General features: G+C 50.0%; 7 protein-coding genes across 7 annotated transcripts; 3 read left to right on the forward strand and 4 right to left on the reverse strand.

Annotated features, from left to right (window-relative positions):
- Nucleotides 1-1064: 1064 nt before the first annotated feature.
- TrAtP1_011127 (uncharacterized protein) lies at nt 1065-5090 on the forward strand. Its single transcript, XM_014093292.2, has one exon. The coding sequence runs from the start codon at nt 1850-1852 to the stop codon at nt 4499-4501; it is 2652 nt and encodes an 883-aa protein (XP_013948767.1). The 5' UTR covers nt 1065-1849; the 3' UTR covers nt 4502-5090.
- Nucleotides 5091-7341: 2251 nt separating this feature from the next.
- TrAtP1_011128 (uncharacterized protein) lies at nt 7342-8912 on the forward strand (the record flags this gene model as incomplete). The annotated part of the gene is made up of 6 exons (XM_014093294.2): nt 7342-7509; nt 7569-7676; nt 7768-8064; nt 8127-8215; nt 8288-8355; nt 8416-8912. The coding sequence occupies 6 exons, from the start codon at nt 7342-7344 to the stop codon at nt 8910-8912; spliced, it is 1227 nt and encodes a 408-aa protein (XP_013948769.1).
- Nucleotides 8913-10300: 1388 nt separating this feature from the next.
- Nucleotides 10301-10510, reverse strand: TrAtP1_011129 (uncharacterized protein; the record flags this gene model as incomplete). Its single annotated transcript, XM_066114975.1, has 1 exon — nt 10301-10510. The coding sequence occupies one exon, from the start codon at nt 10508-10510 to the stop codon at nt 10301-10303; it is 210 nt and encodes a 69-aa protein (XP_065971072.1).
- A 134-nt stretch (nt 10511-10644) lies between these two features.
- TrAtP1_011130 (uncharacterized protein) lies at nt 10645-12046 on the reverse strand (the record flags this gene model as incomplete). The annotated part of the gene is made up of 2 exons (XM_014093295.2): nt 10645-11504; nt 11569-12046. 2 exons carry the CDS (start codon nt 12044-12046, stop codon nt 10645-10647), a joined length of 1338 nt encoding a protein of 445 aa, XP_013948770.2.
- A 356-nt stretch (nt 12047-12402) lies between these two features.
- Nucleotides 12403-13909, reverse strand: TrAtP1_011131 (uncharacterized protein). The gene is made up of 2 exons (XM_014093296.2): nt 13828-13909; nt 12403-13767 (listed from the first exon to the last, which is right to left on the reverse strand). Exon 2 carries the CDS (start codon nt 13568-13570, stop codon nt 12578-12580), a length of 993 nt encoding a protein of 330 aa, XP_013948771.2. The 5' UTR covers nt 13571-13767; nt 13828-13909; the 3' UTR covers nt 12403-12577.
- Nucleotides 13910-14010: 101 nt separating this feature from the next.
- Nucleotides 14011-18408, forward strand: TrAtP1_011132 (uncharacterized protein). Its single transcript, XM_014093297.3, has 3 exons — nt 14011-14674; nt 14767-14975; nt 15043-18408. Exons 1-3 carry the CDS (start codon nt 14269-14271, stop codon nt 17926-17928), a joined length of 3501 nt encoding a protein of 1166 aa, XP_013948772.2. The 5' UTR covers nt 14011-14268; the 3' UTR covers nt 17929-18408.
- TrAtP1_011133 (uncharacterized protein) lies at nt 18409-21253 on the reverse strand. The gene is made up of 4 exons (XM_066114976.1): nt 20729-21253; nt 20526-20665; nt 19473-20472; nt 18409-19401 (listed from the first exon to the last, which is right to left on the reverse strand). The coding sequence occupies exons 1-4, from the start codon at nt 20781-20783 to the stop codon at nt 18611-18613; spliced, it is 1986 nt and encodes a 661-aa protein (XP_065971073.1). The 5' UTR covers nt 20784-21253; the 3' UTR covers nt 18409-18610.
- Nucleotides 21254-21432: the final 179 nt, after the last annotated feature.

The raw sequence follows: 21432 nt of genomic DNA on the forward strand, positions 1-21432 counted from the left end.
TGTCGAGCTGATGTTTTGTGTCGGTGAGATCGCCACTGCTGCCAGGTAGCAACTGATACGTATTACATACTGTCACTGCTTGTGAGCGCCTCGCTTTTCTCCATATTCAAGGATTGGTTTTTTGAACTGAATGCAGCGGTGAATGCCTGTATGTGTGCAAAGAAAATCCATCAACCACAGCCTGTGTGTGCGAAGAAAATCCATCAACCACAGCGAGGCTCGTATTCTCTACGACTTGCTCTGCCTCGGTAGCATTCTGAAATCATGCACAACGGCAGATGTGAGACGGCAAGGATGAAACACAGCACGGGCTTTGCCCGAAGCACATTGTCTCAGTCTCGGCCCGGGTCCATCACCCGGTGTGCATACAAATATGTCTCATTGAGACTCTGCATCTGCCATCCACGTCTATACTCGCACTATGCGACCAACAACAGGATGAAAAGAGTGGATGGAAAAGTCAATTGTCCGCTAGTGACATGTCAATGGCATGGAGGCAGCGTGTAAGCATGCTGCAGAAGTTTAAATCCCACGCGGGCATCTATTCTTGGCATCATGGGACGCCAAGTTTCGAATATCAAGCTCTTGTAAGGCTCTTGTAAGGCTCTTTTTATAACTAATCACGGGCGTCAAGCTTCTTGCAGAGGACGTGGAGAGGGCTCTGTTGTAATTAGCCGATCGGCGTCATTTCAACATAGCCTCGATGGAGTTCCATTCTGCGGCGTGAATTTCCAAAACCTGCATCAATGCTGTTGTCTCCTCTCTTGACGAAAGCGGATACTGTACACGGAGCGCTTCTCGAGCTCAGCGCTAACAATAGCAGTTCTACATAATACGAACAGACGAGCCACACCACGATTACCAATCGCAATGCGCTGATCTCCTCCCAGCCAAGCTCGCCATCTTGATCCTCGGCGACTTCTCATTGTGGCAGTGGTGCGTCACTATGCCCAAATACTTGTAGTAGTTGTGTAGCAGCGCTAATACGCACGAACATCACACACATATAGGCCCACGTACCTAGGTACTAGTAAAAGCCATGCTAGCCTGCCACGATGGATGAAGCCGTCCATATCAAATGCCTAAATAGCTTCATGTTCAGAAAAATACGGCGCAAGGAGCATGCTGTACCCCGTACCGGTACTTGGATGCCCTGTCCAAAGGATCTGGCGCAAGAGCAGTACGCACAGTGCGCGCTCATTTTAAGGGGCGTCTGCTGCAAACAGCAGCCCAGGTACCAGAGGCTCGCTGTGCACGCTACACTGGGGGGTGGCTACCTAAGGCGGCTTATGTGGGGCATTTCCCTCTAACGGTATTGCAGGCACGCGACACTCGCTCCAATCCATCCGCCGGGATTTGCTTCCACAGGCGCCGCAACCCACTAACTGTACGGGGCACGGAGGCCAGAAAAAAAAACGAGGAAAAAGGCGTCGCTAGTGGAGTGGCGGCCATCAAGAACTTTTGTTGTCGCTGCCACCCGCTCGTTCGTTCATTCTCCTGATCCGGCCCTTTGTCTGGTATTTTGCGCACGCGACCACTCGCTTCTTTGGTTTCGTCTTTGCATTCGGTCTTTTCTTTATTTCTCTCTTGTTTTGTTTACTTGTTTGCGTTGCTTTGACCGGCGCCTGTGCAGCGAGAAAGGAGACAAGGACACTCTTTTCTACCGCTTCAACAGCGGCGCGTTGGACATGAGAAGCGTCACTTGGCCATAGCCCCTGTGTGTGTCTCGCTCTCTCGCTCGCCTTCGCCTCTGGTTTTTACCTCGACTTCGATTTCGATCTCGGCCCCGACTCAACTCTCATCGAACGGACGGCATCGACAACCCCCCTTTTCTTCTTCCTCCACCGCAATGGAATCGACGCGCCGCTTCACCAGCGGCATGGCGTCTCGCATGCGGATTCCCAGCCCGACGCGGCGACACTTTTATACCGCTACGTCGACCGTTTCGCTGCTGACTGCACCTGTTTTGCGGGTGCTGTCTGCGTTCTTTGCTCGATTTGCGAATAGACGGTTTCTGTTTGCTATAGGCGTCATGGCCGTGATCAGCGCCAAGTTGGTCCACATATATGCCCACATAACAGCCATTGCTTTTCGCTCCATGGCGCAATGGGGCCTCACATTCTACACACAAGATACTGCCTTCTTAATACTAATACGGCTGTTGCTCGACACGGACTTGTACCCCTGGAAGTGGCTGCGAATCATCCTCACAACACTGGCCTCGCTCCTCGTCACCTTTGTGCTGGCCCTGGCGGCCATTAACAACTCCTTTTTTATTGTCGCGGGCTCCGAGCCCCATTGGCGCAATGCTGGCCTTGCGAGCGATGCGGCGTCGTGGAAACTGGCAGTTACTGGACTCTTCACATGCCTTATTGTGTTGGCCGTCATCTTCGTCATTAGCTGGCTGACGCAGGACATCTTCTACTTCTTGGCTGGGCTCGGGTTGAATTTGCTCAAATGGCCCTTTGCTTTCCTCTACAGCAAGCTTCCTGCCCGTTTCCGTCCTGCGACACCCACTTCGAGATACACTCACATCCCGCAGCAAGATATCGAGATTGGATCCGAGCTCATGGGCAAAGAAGACGACGAAGTCGACTCCAGCACCTCTGGCGGCTCTAGCATGGCCTCCGACATGCGACCAACTTCGAAGTTGACCATTGCCCTATACGTCTTGGTCGGTGTCATCATGTTGCTTCAGGTCGTGCTGTACATTGCCCGGCCAGATGAAGGCTCCTACGCTTACATGTCATGGACTCTGCCGTTGATTCCTTTCGCAGACTTTGCGCACTCTTCGCCTATTCTGGCCACACTCACCCCCGTCTTTGATACTAGTATTGGGTGGAACTGGGATAACCAAACCGCACTGGCCGACCCAATTCGATGGGAATGGTTGCCAAAGGATCCTCTGCCGGGCTTCCAAGATTGGTATGAGAACGGCGAAAAGCACTACCGTGCTTCCCAGGACCCCCTGAAAATCTCAAACCTCGGCAATGATGTCCTCCCTGAGCTTCGCGAAAAGCTGGCAAATATCAACATCAAGAACGTGGTACTTATCAAGCTCGAAAGTACGAGAAAGGATGCTTTCCCGGTCAAGAAGGACGGTTTGTTTTATAAACTTGCTGTCGAATCGTTTGAGAACGGCACACTGCCAAAAACAGCCGAAGAGAAGATCTCTACGCTCACTCCTACTGCCAATTTCCTGACTGGAGACTACAACGATGGCTTTGAGCACAAGGATAAGAAGCGACGCGGAGGCCTCAACGCGAACAACTGCCATACATCCGCCACTTACACGCTCAAAAGTTTAACTGGTACTCTCTGTGGACTGTCACCCCTTGTTGGCGATTTCAACGCTGAAGTTTCGCACCACATCTACCAACCCTGCTTGCCTCACATTCTTGATGCCATGAACCTCAACTTGGCAAATTCTTCGAAGCGCGCTGACAAGAATGATTTTACTACCCAAAAGTGGAAGTCATCGTTCATGATGTCGGTCACAAACACTTTTGACAAACAAGATCAGCTCATGGTCCAGCTTGGATTTCCAACGAACAATACCGTTTCAAAGGAATACCTAAAGAGTGACGATGCCAAGTTTGGTAAGACGGATGTGGAGGATATCAACTACTACGGAATGCCCGAAGATGTCATTGAAGATTATGTCCGTGATGCGTTTAAGTCGGCCAAGGAAAACAACGAGCGAGTGTTTTTGACCCATCTGACCAGCACCACGCACCACCCCTTTGGGCTTCCTGAGAACTTTACGCACGTTCCCATCACCAGCGAGGAATCTGGCAAGCTAGAAAACGTATCCAAGTATCTGAATGCTATTGGATTCGTCGATCGTTGGCTGCAAAAAGTTTTGGATATCCTGGACGAACAAGGTGTTGCGGACGAGACCTTGGTCATCTTTGTCGGCGACCACGGCCTTTCTGTCCCGGAAAACGATGGCATTACACCATACTACAATACCAATATTGGAAACTTCCATGTTCCGCTTGTCTTCTCTCATCCTCAGCTCCCCGCCATCGACATCAACGATGCCGTTATTTCATACGAAATTCTGCCCACAATCCTCGATTTGCTGCTGGAAACCGGCTCACTCTCCGAGTCCTCGACCGGCATTGCCAAAGACTTGATTCAAAATTATGAGGGACAATCGCTTATCCGACCGCTCATCAATTTTAGCGAGAAGACTGGCCAGCCCAACTGGCAATTTTCCGTCATGAACCCGGGTCGCGCCACCGTTGCTGTCCGTGACACCAGCCAGCCACATTGGAGACTGACGGTACCCATCATTGAGAACACTGAATGGCGATTTACCGACTTGGACACCGAGCCTCATGAGGAGAAGCACCTTGTTGCTTTTGACTTTGGCGCCTTCTTGCAAAAGATTGAGGACGAGAGATCTGCCGAGGCGGCACACTGGGCTGAAAAGGCAGCGTTCGTCGCCCGATGGTGGGTTGAGGAAAACAGCCTACGCTGGCACTACGACCCATGAGGATAATATTGGCCGCTTGGCTTGAATTCTGCGACGAAAGAAGCTCACATGCTCTGTTTTCGTCCTTGTTTTTTTTTTACCTACTACGCTATGACATACTGCCAGATATCGATATCTGCTGCGTTGTTAAAATTTCTCCTTTCATCACATATACTTTTGTCTTTTTTTTAAAGCTTTCTTTCCTCGTCATATTAGGAGCATTGGGGCATTAATATTGTTTTCGTTTCCTTGTTTTTCCTTTTTGTATATCCAGTTCAGGTATATACAAGGCGTCTCGTATTTATGATTGTGAATTTATGGGTGGACCCTGTTTCAGCGCAAGTTGAAGAAAAAAAAAGGGAAAGGAAGAGAGGACTTGCAGCTGCTGAGGCCTTTTTCTGTTTTTGTTCTGTTTCATTCTCTTTTTGGTTTTTTGGGAAGAGTTGTTTAAGATAGAAGACGGGCATCATGGGATGATGTATATATAGCATATTCATTCCCTTGGGTTTAGCGCTGACAATGCGGAGAAATGATTGGAAACATGCGTTTAAATGTTTTGCTTTGGCGTGAATCAAGCTCCTATGATGCAGTGACATGGTCGTATGCATTGCATCAAGCTGCTGAAACGGTTGGATCTTTATCGTATGCTGGAAGATGTACAATGTGGTTTGGGGTCGATTATGGTCGCTTGGCTGCGTGTATCACGACCACTACCTTACTCAGCCGTCATTGCAACTGACGAGCAAATGTAGACTGTCAAACCATTTGAGAAACTACTAGTAGGTAAATAAGCAGTGGGATCGTGTCACTCGTCCTGAAGCACGCACCCGCCGGGCCGTGAAAACGTGATTCCGCGGTTTCACGTCTCAGGCCTTACTCTCTGCTCCCCTCCGCGTAATACTCCGCACTATTGACCTCTTCTAATCCACACCACGTCCATTTTCGCCCAAGACCCGGGGAAAAAGCACCTTCTGTTGGTAGCGGTCTATGCGGAAATTCTCCGATGACTTTGTTGACTTTTGCCTGATTGCTCCATGGTTATTTTCGTCACATACTGCTGTTGGTTCTTCACCTGAGTGCGCGCATCAGCCACAAGGAGAGCAGAGTATGAGACATGCCCAAAAAAAGAAGCAGAACCAGAGCAATGACGACACTGAAGCAAACAGCTACGCTCGTGCCTTGTCCGTGGGTGCCTTTTCGGTCCTAAAAATACCCACCTTGGAAACTCTTGCTGCTGCTGTATACATTGCAATCTTGGCCGGGGTGGGCTCAAGCGGGCCCTTTGCAATCACCCGCGTAAATCGCCCAGTCCTTGACTTCGATTCGCTCGTTTCGGCTACCACCATCTCATGCACCCGGCGCCAGTTTCCGACCAACCACGGCCGCCCGTCCATGGGAAGTGCCCATAGGGGAGCGTCTCTGAGGCTTGTATGGGGTGCCCTGAGAGGGACCTTTGGATGATCTGCTGGGTGCTACGGGGCCCAAAAGTGAAAAGAGAAGATGGTCATGGGAAATCAGTCACAAAGAGAGTTTTTTTGTCACCATCATCGTCGTCACACTCGAAAGTGATTTGTGAGTGGAGACGTTTCTTTACACCAGAGATATCAAGGTTGCAGCAGCAGCAGCAGCAGCAGCAGCAGAAGGCTGGGGTTGGCGAACCGTGTTGGGGTCTGCCGCAGGGCTGTTCTTGTTGGTAGCGAGCGAGCGCCGAGCACTGGTTTGGATGGTTTGGATGGTTTGGATGCTGCTGTTTATTCTCTCTTTCTGCGGTGTGATGAGCTGCTCTGCTGTGAATCGGCAAGGGTTTGTTGGACCATTGAGCGTCGCGCCTCAGGGCTGTGACGGAGTTGGGACGCCGCTAATGTTGGTCAGATCCTTTGCGGTTCACTCCCGTGGGCCTGCTTTCCTACAAGCCTTTTTTTCGTCCCTTGTCGCCAAACATTGAAAGGACGATGTGTGCTGTTGAGACACCAACTGGCTCGATGCTTGACCCGTTTGTAAAACTCTGAATCTGCCTGTGTCGGACAATGTCTCTCTCTGCGGTCGTTGTTGTAGCTCCCGCCCCGCTATTTTCTGGCGTAGGGACTTGAGTTTCTCACGATTCGACTCTCGAGATCGATTTACGACTGTCTCAGATGCAGTCCTGGCAGGGGCGTATTCGCTGCGGGTCTCGGTTCGCGCAGCCTGAATGGGCCACAGCGTTCTGAGCCCCCTTGCGTGCATCACGCATTCACATTCAAATTTGCCTATACTGCTGCCACCACCACCAACGGCGTATCTCGAATGCTGGCTGCTACTATTAGCATCCTTCACGGACCAGTGCGGGCCGTCGTGCCTCATGTCGCGGCCCACTTGATTGATACTGCTAGCATGGGGAAGCTATTCCCGTTACACGTTTGCTCCCAGTTCGCCGACCCGGTCGGTGCATGACAACCATGCCTGCAAGCCATGAGAGTGGACAATGTGGGATGAGATCAAAATATCCGCCTGGGAAGAGCAGGCGCCGGACAGCTACCCTCATGTGGACGGGCCATGAAGCTTGGGATCCCAGCGCCGATCTGCCTGTGACTCGTATCGTCTCTCCAACAAATCAGCAAACTTACACGGTTTGTGACTGCCGGTTGTAGTTATAGCACCCGCTGCGCCGTCACCGTCACCGTCACCGTCACTTGTTCATATCTTCTTATTTCCTATTTGGCTTATATTCTTCTTCATTTGCCGTTCGCATCCCGCGTCGGCTTGTCGTCTTTCTTTTCTCGTCTCTCGTTTTACTCCCCCGCGTCTCTACCTCTGTTGCAGCCGTGGTAGTGCTATGCTTGTCGTCAGCTGTCTTGTCGAAAAAGTCGAGACGTTGGAGCGATATGGCCGATGAATATGTCGACTTGAACGCGTATAATGGCGCCCCTCTAGTGGCCATATGTGTGGTCTTCCTCAGTCTGACTTGGCTGGCCGTGGGGCTGAGGATATATACGAGAGCGATGGTGATTAGGAGTCTCCAGGAGGATGACTGGCTCATGCTTGTGGCTCAGGTTAGTTTAACTGGTGTTTTGTGATTCTCAGTGGACAGAGGCTGAAGACTCCTGTACAGCTTATTTTCACACTCTCGTGCATTTTCATATTCAACGGTATTCATTCTGGAATGGGCAAGCATAATGCTGCCATCACAGATGGCGACGAGCAAGCCACAGCTCTCATGGTAAAGCTTCCCTTCTTCCTCCCTCTTTCTCATAGATGACCATTCCAAACTTTTTATATTATTGTGAGTCTTTTTCTTACTCTGCTCGTAGTGGCAAGCCTTGGCGGCGGCCTCTTATATACTCAACATGATGTTCATCAAAATGAGCATTGGCATATTTCTTCTACGAGTCTCCGCTCGAAAGGTCTACAACTGGATCATCTGCATTAGCTTGGGCGTTGTTATCGTCTGGAGTCTTGTCACTTTCTTCTACGACATATTCCAGTGCAGTCCCATTCAAAAACAATGGGATTTCCGTATTGAGAGCGGAAAGTGTGTATCGACAAGCGACCTTGTTTCTGCCGCATACGCCATCAGTGTGATGACAATCCTATCGGACTGGTTATATGTAAGGGAGCCATGTACTGATAATCTCTGAGATGGACTGAGCTCTAACAGTCCCAAACCTAGGCTCTGCTGCCCATACCGATGTTGTGGTCAGTCAAGATGACCCCTCAAGCCAAAGCAACTGTCATCATCATCCTCGGCCTTGGAATATTGTATGTACCGCCTCTTCCTTCGATGAATATAACAGCTTCGTAAACGAATTGCTAATTGTCTTTTCGAAATAGCGCGAGTGTTGCCACTCTTATCAGGATCAGATATTTGACGGTGATGAAGGATCTCGATGATTTGCTGTGTAGGTTTCTTGTCCGCCTTTACCTCTCTCCCATCCGGCACTAACATAAGTGATATATAGTTGCGGCAACACAAGTAATGACATGGACCGTAATCGAGCCTGGAGTAGCCATCATCGCTGCTAGCCTTGCTACAATCCGCCCTCTACTCCGCGCGTGGAGAGTGCACGGCTTCGCTTCTACCTTCCGCAGCCGCAGCCGCACAGCGCACAGCACACCCTCTGCCTATGCGAGGCAGACTACCGAAAATCGATCCACGCCTGTCATCGACCATATCTTTGGGCCCGACGACGTTTCTCTAAAAAGTGTCCAGCCCAGCTACGAGACAGTACCTCCTGAGACGTCGATGAAAAACATCGGCTTGACTATTGAGCAAGCCCAAGCTAGCACGGCAACGGTTTCTCTACTGGACGTGGAGCAAGCGAGGAGTCATGCTAGCCAAGGTCAAGGCCGCGCTCCATCGCGCAGCGTCATTACAGAGGCATCACACAAGACCAACTCGTCTCTATTCGATGACCTCAACGGTCTCGAAGCTCAGAGCCAAGAAGGTGGCTACTAAGGGATCGGGGACTCTGACCAGAGGGGACGTTGGATTTCCTTTTTGTTACATTGTTGTTGCATTTTGATACCTCCTCTTTTCCTTTTTGTTCAATGAGTTATGTTGGGTTCATGTTTCATTTGTTTCATTTGACGGGGTCAGGTTTACGCCACTTTAGCTGCATTGGACGGGCAGGGACCGGAGTAACAGCGTCACATGTTGGGCGAGCGGATAAAATCTCACAAGGCAGATTTCAAAGGGTCATGTTTGATGGATGTATTATGAATTGGGTTACGGGATACGAGTTTTGCAATGAATGCTATTTTGCTAATGTATAGTAGAATGGGGGATGACACCGCAAGGGTCTGGAAAAAGGAGTGGAAGAAGACTGGGAATTGAATGTTGCATGATTTTGTATGCCACCAACATTTTGCTGCCTTATGTGAATGTCTTTTCGAAGGATTGTTACATCAAATGTACTGTATGTGCCTGCATGCACGTTGGGGAACATGGGGCCGAGAACTTGGAGGGGTGGTGGAAATGAAACTCTGTTAATGTGTGGGTGAGCTGATGTTGGTTGCCCGAGTGCCGGATATCTCACACGAGGGTTGCAGCCAAATAGGTGAATTACAGGCAGGGCCATGTAGAATGAAATCTATATGTTACGAATGAAGAAGAAGAAAGAACATTATACCAAACAGTCAGTAGCCATTGCACTACCAAAAACATGATTGCTAAACTTGTGTGTCTCTATAAGAGCTGGAGGGGAACACGCCTTAGTCCAAGTAGTGTGTAGTGTGTAGTATTTACATACTTTTCCAGGCATAAGTTGCATTCGGACGCACCAGCAGGGGTCGCGCGGAATGTCTTCCATTTGGCTCTTTTTTGCCCTTCATCCTTGTTTTTTTTTTATAAGTCGAACTATTGGTGTTCCTGCGTCTTGACTAGCGCTGATGACGATTTTACTTGGATTGCACTTGTGCATGAGAATGGGGAGGGATTACGGAGTTGAAAGACGGATGGATATCCTGAAAGAGGACAGGATGAAAATGTTTGGGGAAAAAAGACGAATGACATGTGAGGTGCACTATTTACATGTGGCATGATTATCTCCGTATATTGCAAATGCTAGTACTCTATGGCTGCTATGACGAACTTTTATTGTTGTCGCTGGTCCCGACTTTGACAGCTTCGCGACAGCAGAGAGGCCATCTTCACTCATGAAAACACAAGTAGAGTCAGATATTCATGTTGGAAAAAAAAAAATAACAGCCTGTATATATCCAGTGCCCCTTGGCAGCATGTGCTATGTAGAAAATGCGTAGTGTAAACAATACTAAATGTACATCCTCATCCCCTTTCTATTGGTGGATTTTAGTCCCCTTCTTTTCTTTATTCCTTGCCCTAGATTATTCATTCATTGATTCGTGAATCTCAAGTTCCTCCGGCGCGACGTCCCATTCCTCCTCCTCGTTCCATATCGGCGCCAGGACAAACCGGCCCATGATCTTGCCCATGCCAATACTCTCGCCCGTCGTCACGCCGTTCTGGGGCTTCTCGTCCGACTCCTCGACGATGACGGCCGTCGTGAGGAAGTTCATGCCCGCGGCAGGGCTCATTTCCAGAATGCGGCCACCCCAGTCTAGTTCGACTTTGCCAGATTTGCGGACATTGAGCCGTCCGATGAGACCACCGTTCGAAAGAGCTTGTGACCGGAAGCCGCTTCTGCGCTCTTGTTCTTCGTCGTCTGAGTCTAGTTCGTCCTCTTCCTCTTCCTCCTCGCCCTGCTGGGTAAGATCCACAGGAGTTGCTGTAGATGACGCGCTCGCGGGAGTGTCGTGTAGACTGATAGGCTGTTGCTCTTCTGCCTTGACTTTGACGCGAGGCTGGGGGGGCGGCAACCTGCTTGAGGGGAGGGAGTAGTGGGGGGGAATTGGAATAGATATAATCGGCCGTCTTTGTTACCGGCCTCCTCGACCTTGTCCTCGCCGTCGCCGTTGATTGTGATGGCGCCAAGCTCGCTGGCCAAGAGACTCAAGTCTGTGCGAATCATATTATCCTCTGGGTCTTGAGCAGTTGGCTTCTTGGCCTTCAATTTCGCCACAGGCAGCTTGCTTTCGACCGGCTTCGTCTCGACGTCCAAATCCATACAATCATCTGTTGGCTCCTTCTTGACTTGAACTGCCTTGTTGTTGTCGCTCGTATTCCAATCGCCCTCTTCAGCTTGGTCAGCCGGAGGCAATGCTCCAGGTGCTTCATCATCAACCCAGAGGCTCTCTTCCTCGCCTTTCGACTTCTCTGCTGCTTCCAGTTCCGCAGTTGTGGCGACAACAACTGGTGCCTCTTTGTGTTCTCGTCGGAGTATACCCATTGGCATGACGCCCCCAGGTCGGGTGTGGAGCGCAGCCAGCATCGCCTCGTCCTCGCTGTCCATGCCCTCCTCGTGTACCATCGTGTGAAGCTTGTCGGCGTTGATTCTGGTTTCTCGGAAGCCGCCTTCGAATCCAAATCCTGGGCCACCTTTTCCTTCGAACTTGCCGGTCCCTGAGAAGCCGCCGCCACCACCACCTCCTCCACCACCACCCCCAAACCAACTTCCGCCAGATGGACCACCTATTTCAATGAAATGTTAGTAACATCCTTCTCGGCCACTTCACCAGCCAGCTTTGTGACGTACCTGGGCCTCCCACTCCTGAAGAAAAGGGCCCGCTGGCCCCGGCTACTGGCCGGCCAAAGCCGCCGCCTCTGCTTCCCATTGCATCTCCACGACTTCGTTTGCTGCGAAATCGTGAACGGCCTCTCGCCCGCCTCTCTTCTGCAGCTCTCTCGCTGGCCTTGTGCTGCTCTTGCTGAGCCAATGCGTCTCGCTCCGATTCGTCTCGTCGAACGTTCTTCGGTCGAAATCTGCCGGCCGGTGCACCTCCGCGAGCCGCTCGTGCGGACATGGCTCCTCGGCGAACTGCCGACGCCGCTGGCTGTGATGATGTGCCTTGTTCGGTGCCTGAATCGGTCAATGCCATGCTGGCCGTCGGCGCTGCGCTGCTCGTTTCGCCGGGATTTGGATCATCGCCTCCGGTTGTCTGAGATCTTGAAGAGGCGGCGGCACCTCCTCGCCGCACGCCCCTACCAGTAGCGGTAGCTCTTCCGCGAACCATGCTGTGTGAGATGTGAGGCCGAGACGTCGACTGAGGTCATCGAAAACCAAATCGGCGCAAACAAGGTCGACTTTTTGATAGCACGAGCTTTCGTCTACCTAGAAAATTCAAAGTTTTGGCGGGGCTCTTTTTAGTGCTTGCAACCGCCAAGGTGGGGGACGACAAGGAATGATTACAGAAGGGGCCTGGATCAGGCTTAGTGGACTCTGGCTGCTGTGCTCCACCGCGGTTGAAGCCGAAGCTGGGTGTAAGTGAGATTGATGCGATTGATGCGATTGATGAGATGAAGGTGGAAGGCTGGGGAGCAATACGAGTAGCTGTGGAATGCAAAGAACGGATGAGACATATGAATGGGTAAAAAGAAGAGTAGAACGAATGGTATTCTTGTTATAGGGATCGTGGAGCTGTATATATTCATATATAAGCTAGTATTGTTCGGCTAGTTGGCTCCCGAAATATATCCATACATATATCGGTAGGTATACACAGTGCGATATCTACGTAAAAAATAACATCAAGTGCCGGAATGCCTCAAGGTTGGACACACATGAGAGCAGTATCGCCAAAGTATGCCGCTATACTGCCCTCCCTAATCAACATTGACCCGATCCATGACCGCCCAGCCTCCACCGTAGCAGCTCCAAATTTGACAATGACACATCCGCGAACTTGAGCCGCTGACCACAAGACGCCCTGCTGGCTTTCCAAGGCTATTCTCTGTGAACGCCATCGCTCTAGTTCTGACTTTTCTTCCAGATCCTTCTCTTGGTCCTCTTTTGATCGAAAGTCCCGAGACCCGATTCGCGGCGATGAAGCAAACTCTGCCATGAAGAAATCCCCAAGAGGCTCCACGACAGGCCCTCGAAGTATGAGGGTACCAAAGACACTCATTTTGTGCATCGTATGCTTCAGCGGTAACCCAACCAGCTTGCTTCCATCCTGATTCAATATGATATTGTCCCTGATGAGTAGCCTCCCCTTCTGCCCTGGCTCAGATCCCTGTGTCCAGACTTCATTGCGCCCTGTCCATGTGGTGAAACTCCAGTCCTCTCCACGCGCTACTCTTCCCTGTGTAACCCAGTCCAGAAGACAGAGTGATGCCTGGCGACCCAAATTGAAAACCTGAGTTTGCTCGTATACGCTGTCTTCAAATGGCTGAACAGGGTCCGGCAAGAGGCAGACTGCGGCGTCTTCATCCACCTGTACTCGCAGCTTTTGGCTTGTTAAGACGTCAGGCGAAGGAGACTTGAATATCTTGGTGTGGCCTTGAGTGACTAGGCTGAGGCTCGACCCGGGACGCACATGAATAGAGAGATTGACGCCATCACCACCAACTAGGCCACCTCCGTATGACAAGAGAAAGACCAAGGCGCTTTTCTGGTCTACTGTAGGAGAGGGCGAGATCAGTTTGAGGGGGTATTGGTAGCTGGTGGTCTCAAGTCCACTACCACCAGCTGGAAGAAGCCTCACGACGAGGCGGCCATCGCCAGGGAGCGAAGTTGAGCGGGGGAATGGCGAGATCATGATAGTCCAACCATCGCTATAAGCTGTGTGAATAGCCCACTCTTGTTCTGTGGCTTTTCTTGGAAGATGTTATGTATAAATATTTTGTAGTCTCATGTGCAACGCCGACATTGGGATAAAAGCTGATTAGACAGAGGGTTGGATATTATTAGCGCACAGAAGCTCCCTATGTGGTTTGCATTTTTTTGCTTGCAGAGCTTTTCAAACGTGAGACACAGGCTCTTATCAGAGTAGAGGTGATAATGGCTATTGCGTACAAGTATGAGATAAGAAGCTCCTGATAACGACTTACATCTGCCCGAATTTATTATGGAACTACTAGTAGGCCTAGTAATTGCTCTTGGGAGAAATTAAGGGCCTGATGCTGGAGATGCTCCAACCTTTCAACCAATTTAGTAGCGTGCCGTCTTTACTGCCCATATAGGACTAGACGCTTCAGATCCAGCGGCTCTCCGCATTTTCAAGCAGCAAGAAAGGTACTGCCGAGATTCAGCCGATGTTAAAGTGGGTTGCTCTGCCCACCTCGAAAATCAAATGGGCAGCAGGTCAAACATCGCTGCACGACACAAACGAACGCGACCAGGGCGCCACAAATTCTCCCATCGCCGCAAATTGCCCGGACCTGCTGCTGCCCGGCCTGGCATCTGAGCATCCCCATGAAGAATTAGAGACACTTCCATCGCCCAAGACTCGACGAAATGGACGCCAGCGCCAGCGCCACCGCGTCGCCAGAGCCAGACAATGCGGCGCGTCGACGATCTGGACGCGTCGTTAAAGCACCAACGAAATACGCGCCGGAGCCGTCAGCGTCAGCGTCGAAGCGTAAACGGAATGACGACGAGGGAGACGAAGGGGCCGAGAATGGAGAGGCCGAGTCGGATGAGGAGATGAGCGATGCTGCCAGTGACGCTGCCAGCGACGAGGACCACGCTGCGCCGAAGCCGCGAAAGCCGTCGCAAACCACTCGCGCAAAGAAACCAAGCATCAAGAAGCCCAAAATCAACGGCGCACGACCTGCCGTGTCGGGGAACATTGCGCGCATTCCCAGCAGGCCCAAGAAGACTGTCCGCATCGATCCAGGAGAGAAAGGAACTGGGCTTTATGGTATGTTTGTCTGCGTGCACCATCTTCACAGCTTGCCCCTCCACCCCCTCCCCTGCATCTCGTTGCTGATGTATGTATCTAATGTTCTACAGCCGATATTTTTGCGTCCGGCGACTCTGCCCAGTTTGTTGCTCAACAATGGCTAGAGAAGTACAAAGTTGGCGATGCGGCTGCCTTGGGCGACCTCATCAACTGCATCTTGCGATGCGCTGGCTGCGACCTAGAAGTAACGGTTGACGACATTCGTGATCCAGAGAATATTCCCAACCGACTACTGGATCTGCAAAGTGTATACCAAGAGGTGCGTCTCGGAACAGCCGCCGAGAAATAAAATCGTCGGTGGAAACTAAAGTTAACTGTGTCTATAGCAACAAATCGTCGATTACCCGCTGATTGCCAGGTCCAAGACTACACGGTCGTTTCGAGACTTGCTCATCTCATTCATCCATGCTCTCATTTCTCTACTGCACGAAACCGATGTCATGTACAAGGATGTCGACCTTGTTGATAACCTCCATGCTTGGTTGGCTAGCATGTCGTCTTCGCCACTGCGTCCTTTCCGTCACACAGCGACTACCATTTCTTTGGCAGTGCAATCGACGCTTGTTGAAGTCGCCAGCATCCTCGATCGACGCATTGCAAACATTGAGCAGCAGTCACAGGCTGCGAAAAAGGGCAAAAACAAAAGCAAGACCGACGAAATCCAACGTAGCTTGGCCGAAGCAAACAACAACAGGAAGATCTGCAACGACTCTATCCAGTCCTTCTTCGACACTGTTTTTGTTCATCGATACCGCGATATCGACCCGAGAATTCGAGTCGAGTGCGTTGAGGCCCTCGGAAATTGGATTTGGGATCTGCCAACGGTCTTCCTAGAGCCCGGCTACCTGCGCTATCTGGGCTGGATGCTGTCCGATACTAACGCTGGTACGCGACAAGAGGTTTTGAAGCAGCTAGGAAGGCTTTTCAAACGCGATGCACAGCAACTAGGTCACTTCATTGACCGATTCCGCCCTCGGTTGATCGAAATGGCAACGGGCGACGCCGACGTCTCTGTTAGAGTTACTGCCATTTCTGTCATCGACTCGCTGCGGGCCGCTGCCATCCTTGAACCCAACGAGATCGATGCCATTGGGAGACTCGTCTTTGATAGTGAAATCAGGGTTCGAAAGGCCGTTGTTGGATTCTTCGTTGCCTGCATTGATGATGTAATTGAGGGCAAAGTTGAAGAGATGGGCGGCTCCGAAGTCTTGGAAGAATTGGACCTTGCTGGAGAAGGCAATTATGACGCTCCGAGAAAGGACTGGCTCAATTTGAAGTCACTGGCCGAAACCCTCACCATCTATGACGCTCAGGTTGAGGAGTCTCAGCAGGCGGAAGGATCACCGTTGGACCTCGACGTTGACTTGTTAGGCAACACTATGCCGGATACAAGAATCTCTCTGGCTTCTCAGGTGCTCTATGACAAAATCCCAGAAATTAAGACTTGGGAGATCCTGGCCGGATATCTCTTGTACGATCATACGACAAGCACCAAATCCAAATCGAGATCAAAGTCAAAGAGCAACCCGTCAGAAGAGGCTTTCAAGAAGGCTGTTGCACCTACTGCCGAGGAAGAAAAGATTCTCCTTGACGTTTTGAGCTCCGCTATCAAGTCGAGCTTGCTGCTGCTTGCCGACCATGACAAAGGCAAGAAGCGTGGCCCTCGCTCTGATGCAGCCGAAGCCCAAGAGGAACTGGCGCTGGAGTTGGCCACGAATATCCCAAAGTTGCTGAGCAAGTATGGTGCGGAGCCTGAGACGGCGGCGATTGTTCTTCGGCTGGAGCGTTACCTGAAGCTCGACACCTTCCAACGACTGCGACAAGATTCGAGCATATACGAGAAGCTACTGGACGAGATTATTACGCAGTTCAACAGACACGACGATAAGATTGTCTTGACTGAGGCTGCGGCTGCTCTGCTGCACGCTCGCCAATTCGAAGAGTTGGAGGAAATGGCCGACAGCAAGCTGTCTGTTCTTTGGGAGGTCGTCATCAACTCCCTCCGAAGCTTTGACAAGACTTGTGAGCTTTCCGCAAGAGGAAATTTGGACGAAGCACCGCTTCGGGAGCTGTCTACTGTGTTGATGAAGATCAGCAAACTGGCAAGCATATCAGATTGTGTCGACGTCCTTGAAATTGCCCCATCCAAGGGCGACTCAACGGCCCCCGCCATTCAGATCTTGATTAACATTGTGCACCGTGGAGAATTTGTGGCCCTAACAGACGAGATTGATAATTTGGAAGATGACGTTGTTACTTTGGCAATCAAGGCCTGCCAGTTCTATTTCATGTGGAAGACGCGCAATCTAGCACAACAACTATCTTCTGGCGCCAGCATTGCAGATGAAGAGCTTGATAGCCTATCAGTGTTGCGACAGACTTATCGAAAACACTTGATTGTGACCTTTTCATCTCGATCTTCCATTGATCAACTCCGCCTATTTGCCACTGGTAGTCTCTGCGATTTGCACTTGACATTTGCAACAATGCGTCCGGTGATTAGCAACTTCCGCCCATCAACTTCTTCTTCTCAAGCCGGCGGCGGCGAAAAGTTCAAAGTCTTGGTGCAGCATATCGAATCCAATCTCGTCTCTGAGCTCACATCAATATTCGATGGTGCTGAGAAAATATTTGCGAAAAAGGCCAAGAAAGAGAGACTGTTAAACGAGCCGGCGGAAGACGAAGATCCAGTTGATGATGAGGAGTCGTCTGACGATGAAGATGACGACGAAGGTCTTTCGAAGGAGGAACGGCTTGCAGCTGAGCTCAAGGCTGAAAAGTCTTTGTGTGAACTGACTGCCAAATACGTTCTTGTTATAACAGCAAGCTTGATCGATCCCAAGGACAATGCCGTCAACAAACTGAAGCGGCGGCTGCAGCGTAATGAGACTAAGCTGGGTCACAACTTCAAAGAGGTTGTCGCCTATCTTGACGAAGAGAAGATGGCGAAGCGCAATAAGAAGACTGCTACCAAAGCGGCGGCGGCACCAGCAGAAAAGCCACAAAAACCAGCCCTCAGCGCTGAAGTTGTACATGATGAAGACGATGACGATAACATATTCGAGGACAACGAGCCAGAGGAGGGTTCGAGAGAAGATCTTCGTCGGAGAGAGTTGATGGACGACCCGATTGAGGACGATGAGGACAATGAAGAGCACGAAGACGCTGAAGTGCCAAATCACGATGCAGACGATGACATTCTTGGAGATTAAACGAATTTGAAAAGGAGAAAAATCCACCATGAAAAAACAACAAGGGCAGGAAACAGCTGGGAAAAGGGAGGATTTACGAAAGCATCTCTCACTGTGGATAATGATCAGAGGGCTTTTTCACTTTTTGCTTTATTTTGTTTAGGGGGGGCAAGAGGGATTTGTTCATTTTAAATGCCAGGGTATCAGTTATATTATATCTTTGTCTTTGTGTTACGCCTTGTGGTTTGTTTTTGTATCAAAATGCGGCATCAATCAATTCCTGTTCTCGCATTCTTTCTTGAACCTTATTTTTTCTTCTTCCTTTCGACGACGACGACTGGTGTTTTATTTTTTATTTTTTTTGAAGAACAAAATGGACATTTGAGAGAGATTTAGAGATTTGATTTGGTTGAAAGTCGCGCAACTACGATTCTGGCAACCATGGGGAGTGCTGGCAAATTAACGTGTAAAAGATATCCAACAAGTCGATAATAGTACTTTTCAAGCTTTATTCTTTTCAGTATGAGAATATCCTATCTCACTGGTTCTTATATATTGCAATCCATTACATAGTAAAGCCTTATGGAAAAAAGAAGTGCTTCGTTAACGTAAAGTGTATCGCTCTCACAAAGTTTCAACTTAATCACCCGCAATTCTGCTTTTCTCTTCACGAACTTGGACTCCGTATTAGCCAATGCAGCAACTAAGCGGCCTGTTGATGTGTGACGATCTTTGTTCCGAACAATCCAAACATTCGCTGCCACCTCTTGCCTTCGCCTGCGTCCGCCTTGGCTGGATCCTCTTCGCCAACTTTGACTCCGTATTGGCGAATGCAGCAACTAAATGGCAGGTTGCTGATTTGCGACGATCGTAGTTCTATTTCTTGTTGCTGCGGTGCAGTGCCCTCATCGTCGGAACTATGCGATGGAGGCCGATTCGTAGCTGTGTTTGCTAGAGCTACCCGAGCTGCGCGGCGCTTGTTTGCTTCTCCGATGCTCTTCTTTTCTTCTAATTCTCCCCATAAGAGAAATAGCCGGTCACGTAGAATATCGAGATTGTCGTCGTCTTGATGCAAATCAGAAGCGTCCAGATTCAAAAGACACTGTGCAGAAAAGTTGTTTACTGCTACCCAGAGGGTTTTCTTCTTTCCCCCTTGGTCTTTGGGGGAATTGGCATCTTCTAATTCCAAGAAGAATCGCCATTCCCATTGTCGCACCTCGTCAGGGTCCGCTGTTGACCGTCTCTCTTCGTCGGAATCCGCGTCCGATTCCTCATAATCAGAAAGTATCGCGTATTCCGAAATCTTTTTTGGCTGAGCAAAATCTCTGAGATCATGAGGCATGAAATTGATGATTCGCACGTCCGCGCGGTAGTTCAAGTTTACAAAGGGAAGCTGTAATTCGACTTCCTGGTCGTTGACTTTCGTTTTGAGGTATATAGGATCCAAGATGTCCTCAAAGGTGCTGATGGTCTTGTTTTCGTAATCGCATTTGACTGATCTTGTTAGGTCAAAGTCGTGCAAAAAATCTTGAAAGGAGGTGGAGAAAAGAAAGATGGAGAGTTACCATTTGAATTATTGACATTTGTTGAAGATATAGTCGACACTGCAGCTGACGATGTCACAGACTCTTCATGTCCCATTGATTTCTTCTTTGCCTTATTCTTATTCTTATTCTTGTTCTTGTTCCTCTTTGGCTTATCGCTTGATGTGATCCCCATTTCAGCCAAGTCACTCTTTCTCTTCTTTCCGGCCCATGATGCGTTGAATATCTCTTGCGTTTCAGCCTGTTTCAACTTTTCATAGGCAAGTTTACGGCGGAGAGCCTCTTTGAGGCGAGGATCAGGAGACTCCGTATCTGTGGTATCCATCTGCGTGATGTTAATCTTTAGATCTGAATCATTTCTTTCTCCTCGTAAGAAGCCCTCGAGATTTGCGGCGTTACGTCCGTATTTTATGTGAAGATTTCGAAGCATGACCCAAGAGCCCATAGAAAGTTTTTGATCTCTGATGTATGCCGCATGTTGATCGTAACAAGTGACTTGCATGCTTCGTTTCCCAAACGGACCTTTCCACTCCCCTCCTGAGCCTGCACCGTATGGCATGTCGTATTCAGACTCATGGGGATCCACGGGCTTATCTGCACGAATAGCAGGCCCCTTCCATGCAAAATGAAAGAAGCTGTCGTTTTCAGAGAAATCCGATATCCAGAGAGTGATTCTGTCGGCGGTGTCGTAGGGCTGTCTGACTAGTTGAACTATCACATCGACATATGTATCCATCTGGACATCCTTGAGCACCTTGAACTTTTCATTGGCAGTGATAGACTTGGCTTTGATGTGCTGGAACTCTACTTCAGATGGGATGCAGCTCTTATCGACTGAGTGATAGAAGAATGAGACGTATTCATGTATTGGCTGTCCGGGATTGTGGGTTGTCTTCTTTGGCCCGGGGCGGAGCGCCTTCAAGGCACTCTCTGGTGGACGTGGAATTTGGCTTGCCGAATACAAATGAATATCTGTTTTCCAATGTGTCACGAGTGACAGGACATCATTGTGTGATTGAAACTGGCATCTTACTTAGCATGATGAGTTTACTTGGGAGAGAAGAGTGAGCCGACCTTTGCTTGGAGCAACACTATCACATCGCCAAGGCCAGGAGCTGGCATCTCATTTTGTGGCCGGAAAACGTTGAGTGTGATGGAATCGAACGAGCCATCTTCGGTATAGCGATCATACAGGCAGACCTCACACTTCCAATCTAAGTGTGCCAGCCGTTATTTAGAATATGGGCGTAATCTTATCCTGAGGGAGTAGTGCTTACCAGATCTCCTGGTCTGGGCAGGGGGGTTTGAAGTCTCTGACAATGCCAATGACATTGACAAAGTTTCCAGGCCCACGTTTATACAAGTCCTGAACCGATGTGAAGCTGCTGGGCAGTGACTTTTGCTGCTTGTCGGGGTGAGGAGCCATGGCTGACCATGGCTTTAATTATGCGATTCAACTAAGCCTCCTCTGAAGCACAGGTGGTGCCCAATTAGTACAAGCAAGTCCCAGCGCAATACGCCGTATATTGGCTGCTGGGCGGATTATATGACAAAACGACGCGTATCAGCGATGGATTCGCGTCTCGCTGAAAAGAGGACTAATTATGGAGCCGAGGGGTTGATTTACAAGGCGCGAGAGCACGTGATGAGCACCGAACGAAAGCGGACGAGTGACATAATGTTCCTCTTGCTTCACTGACCTATTGTACGGAGTAGTGGGAACTTGGATGGCAATGGTTATCAGCGCAGTCTCAGCTGTGAATCACGAATGAGCGCAAGTACAGGTACTGGGTACATGCGCTATTGTGAATCAAGTCTCACGAGACGGTAGGAAGAAACAGCACGTAGCTTCTAGCATGCTGTACCGCAGTGACCACCAGCTCAAGGCGGGGTAATCAAGTACTGCGCGATACTGAGGGACGGCTGCATGCCCTTGGACCGGCCACTCTTTGTGCCTTAGGCATCCTGTCTCAGCGTCAGC

This window comes from Trichoderma atroviride, chromosome 6 (genome assembly GCF_020647795.1).
Source record: "Trichoderma atroviride chromosome 6, complete sequence".
Lineage (NCBI taxonomy): Eukaryota > Fungi > Ascomycota > Sordariomycetes > Hypocreales > Hypocreaceae > Trichoderma > Trichoderma atroviride.

Excerpts from the sequence above, each read along its gene's own strand:
- TrAtP1_011127 (XM_014093292.2), top strand. The coding sequence starts at position 1,850 with ATGGAATCGACGCGCCGCTTCACCAGCGGCATGGCGTCTCGCATGCGG.
- TrAtP1_011132 (XM_014093297.3), top strand. The coding sequence starts at position 14,269 with ATGGACGCCAGCGCCAGCGCCACCGCGTCGCCAGAGCCAGACAATGCG. Across the intron at positions 14,675-14,766 it reads GAAAGGAACTGGGCTTTATG|CCGATATTTTTGCGTCCGGC; the intron begins GTATGTTTGTCT and ends AATGTTCTACAG. Across the intron at positions 14,976-15,042 it reads TGCAAAGTGTATACCAAGAG|CAACAAATCGTCGATTACCC; the intron begins GTGCGTCTCGGA and ends CTGTGTCTATAG.
- TrAtP1_011131 (XM_014093296.2), bottom strand. The coding sequence starts at position 13,570 with ATGATCTCGCCATTCCCCCGCTCAACTTCGCTCCCTGGCGATGGCCGC.
- TrAtP1_011133 (XM_066114976.1), bottom strand. The coding sequence starts at position 20,783 with ATGTCATTGGCATTGTCAGAGACTTCAAACCCCCCTGCCCAGACCAGG. Across the intron at positions 20,473-20,525 it reads TAGTGTTGCTCCAAGCAAAG|TTTCAATCACACAATGATGT; the intron begins GTCGGCTCACTC and ends GTAAGATGCCAG. Across the intron at positions 19,402-19,472 it reads AAATGTCAATAATTCAAATG|TCAAATGCGATTACGAAAAC; the intron begins GTAACTCTCCAT and ends TAACAAGATCAG.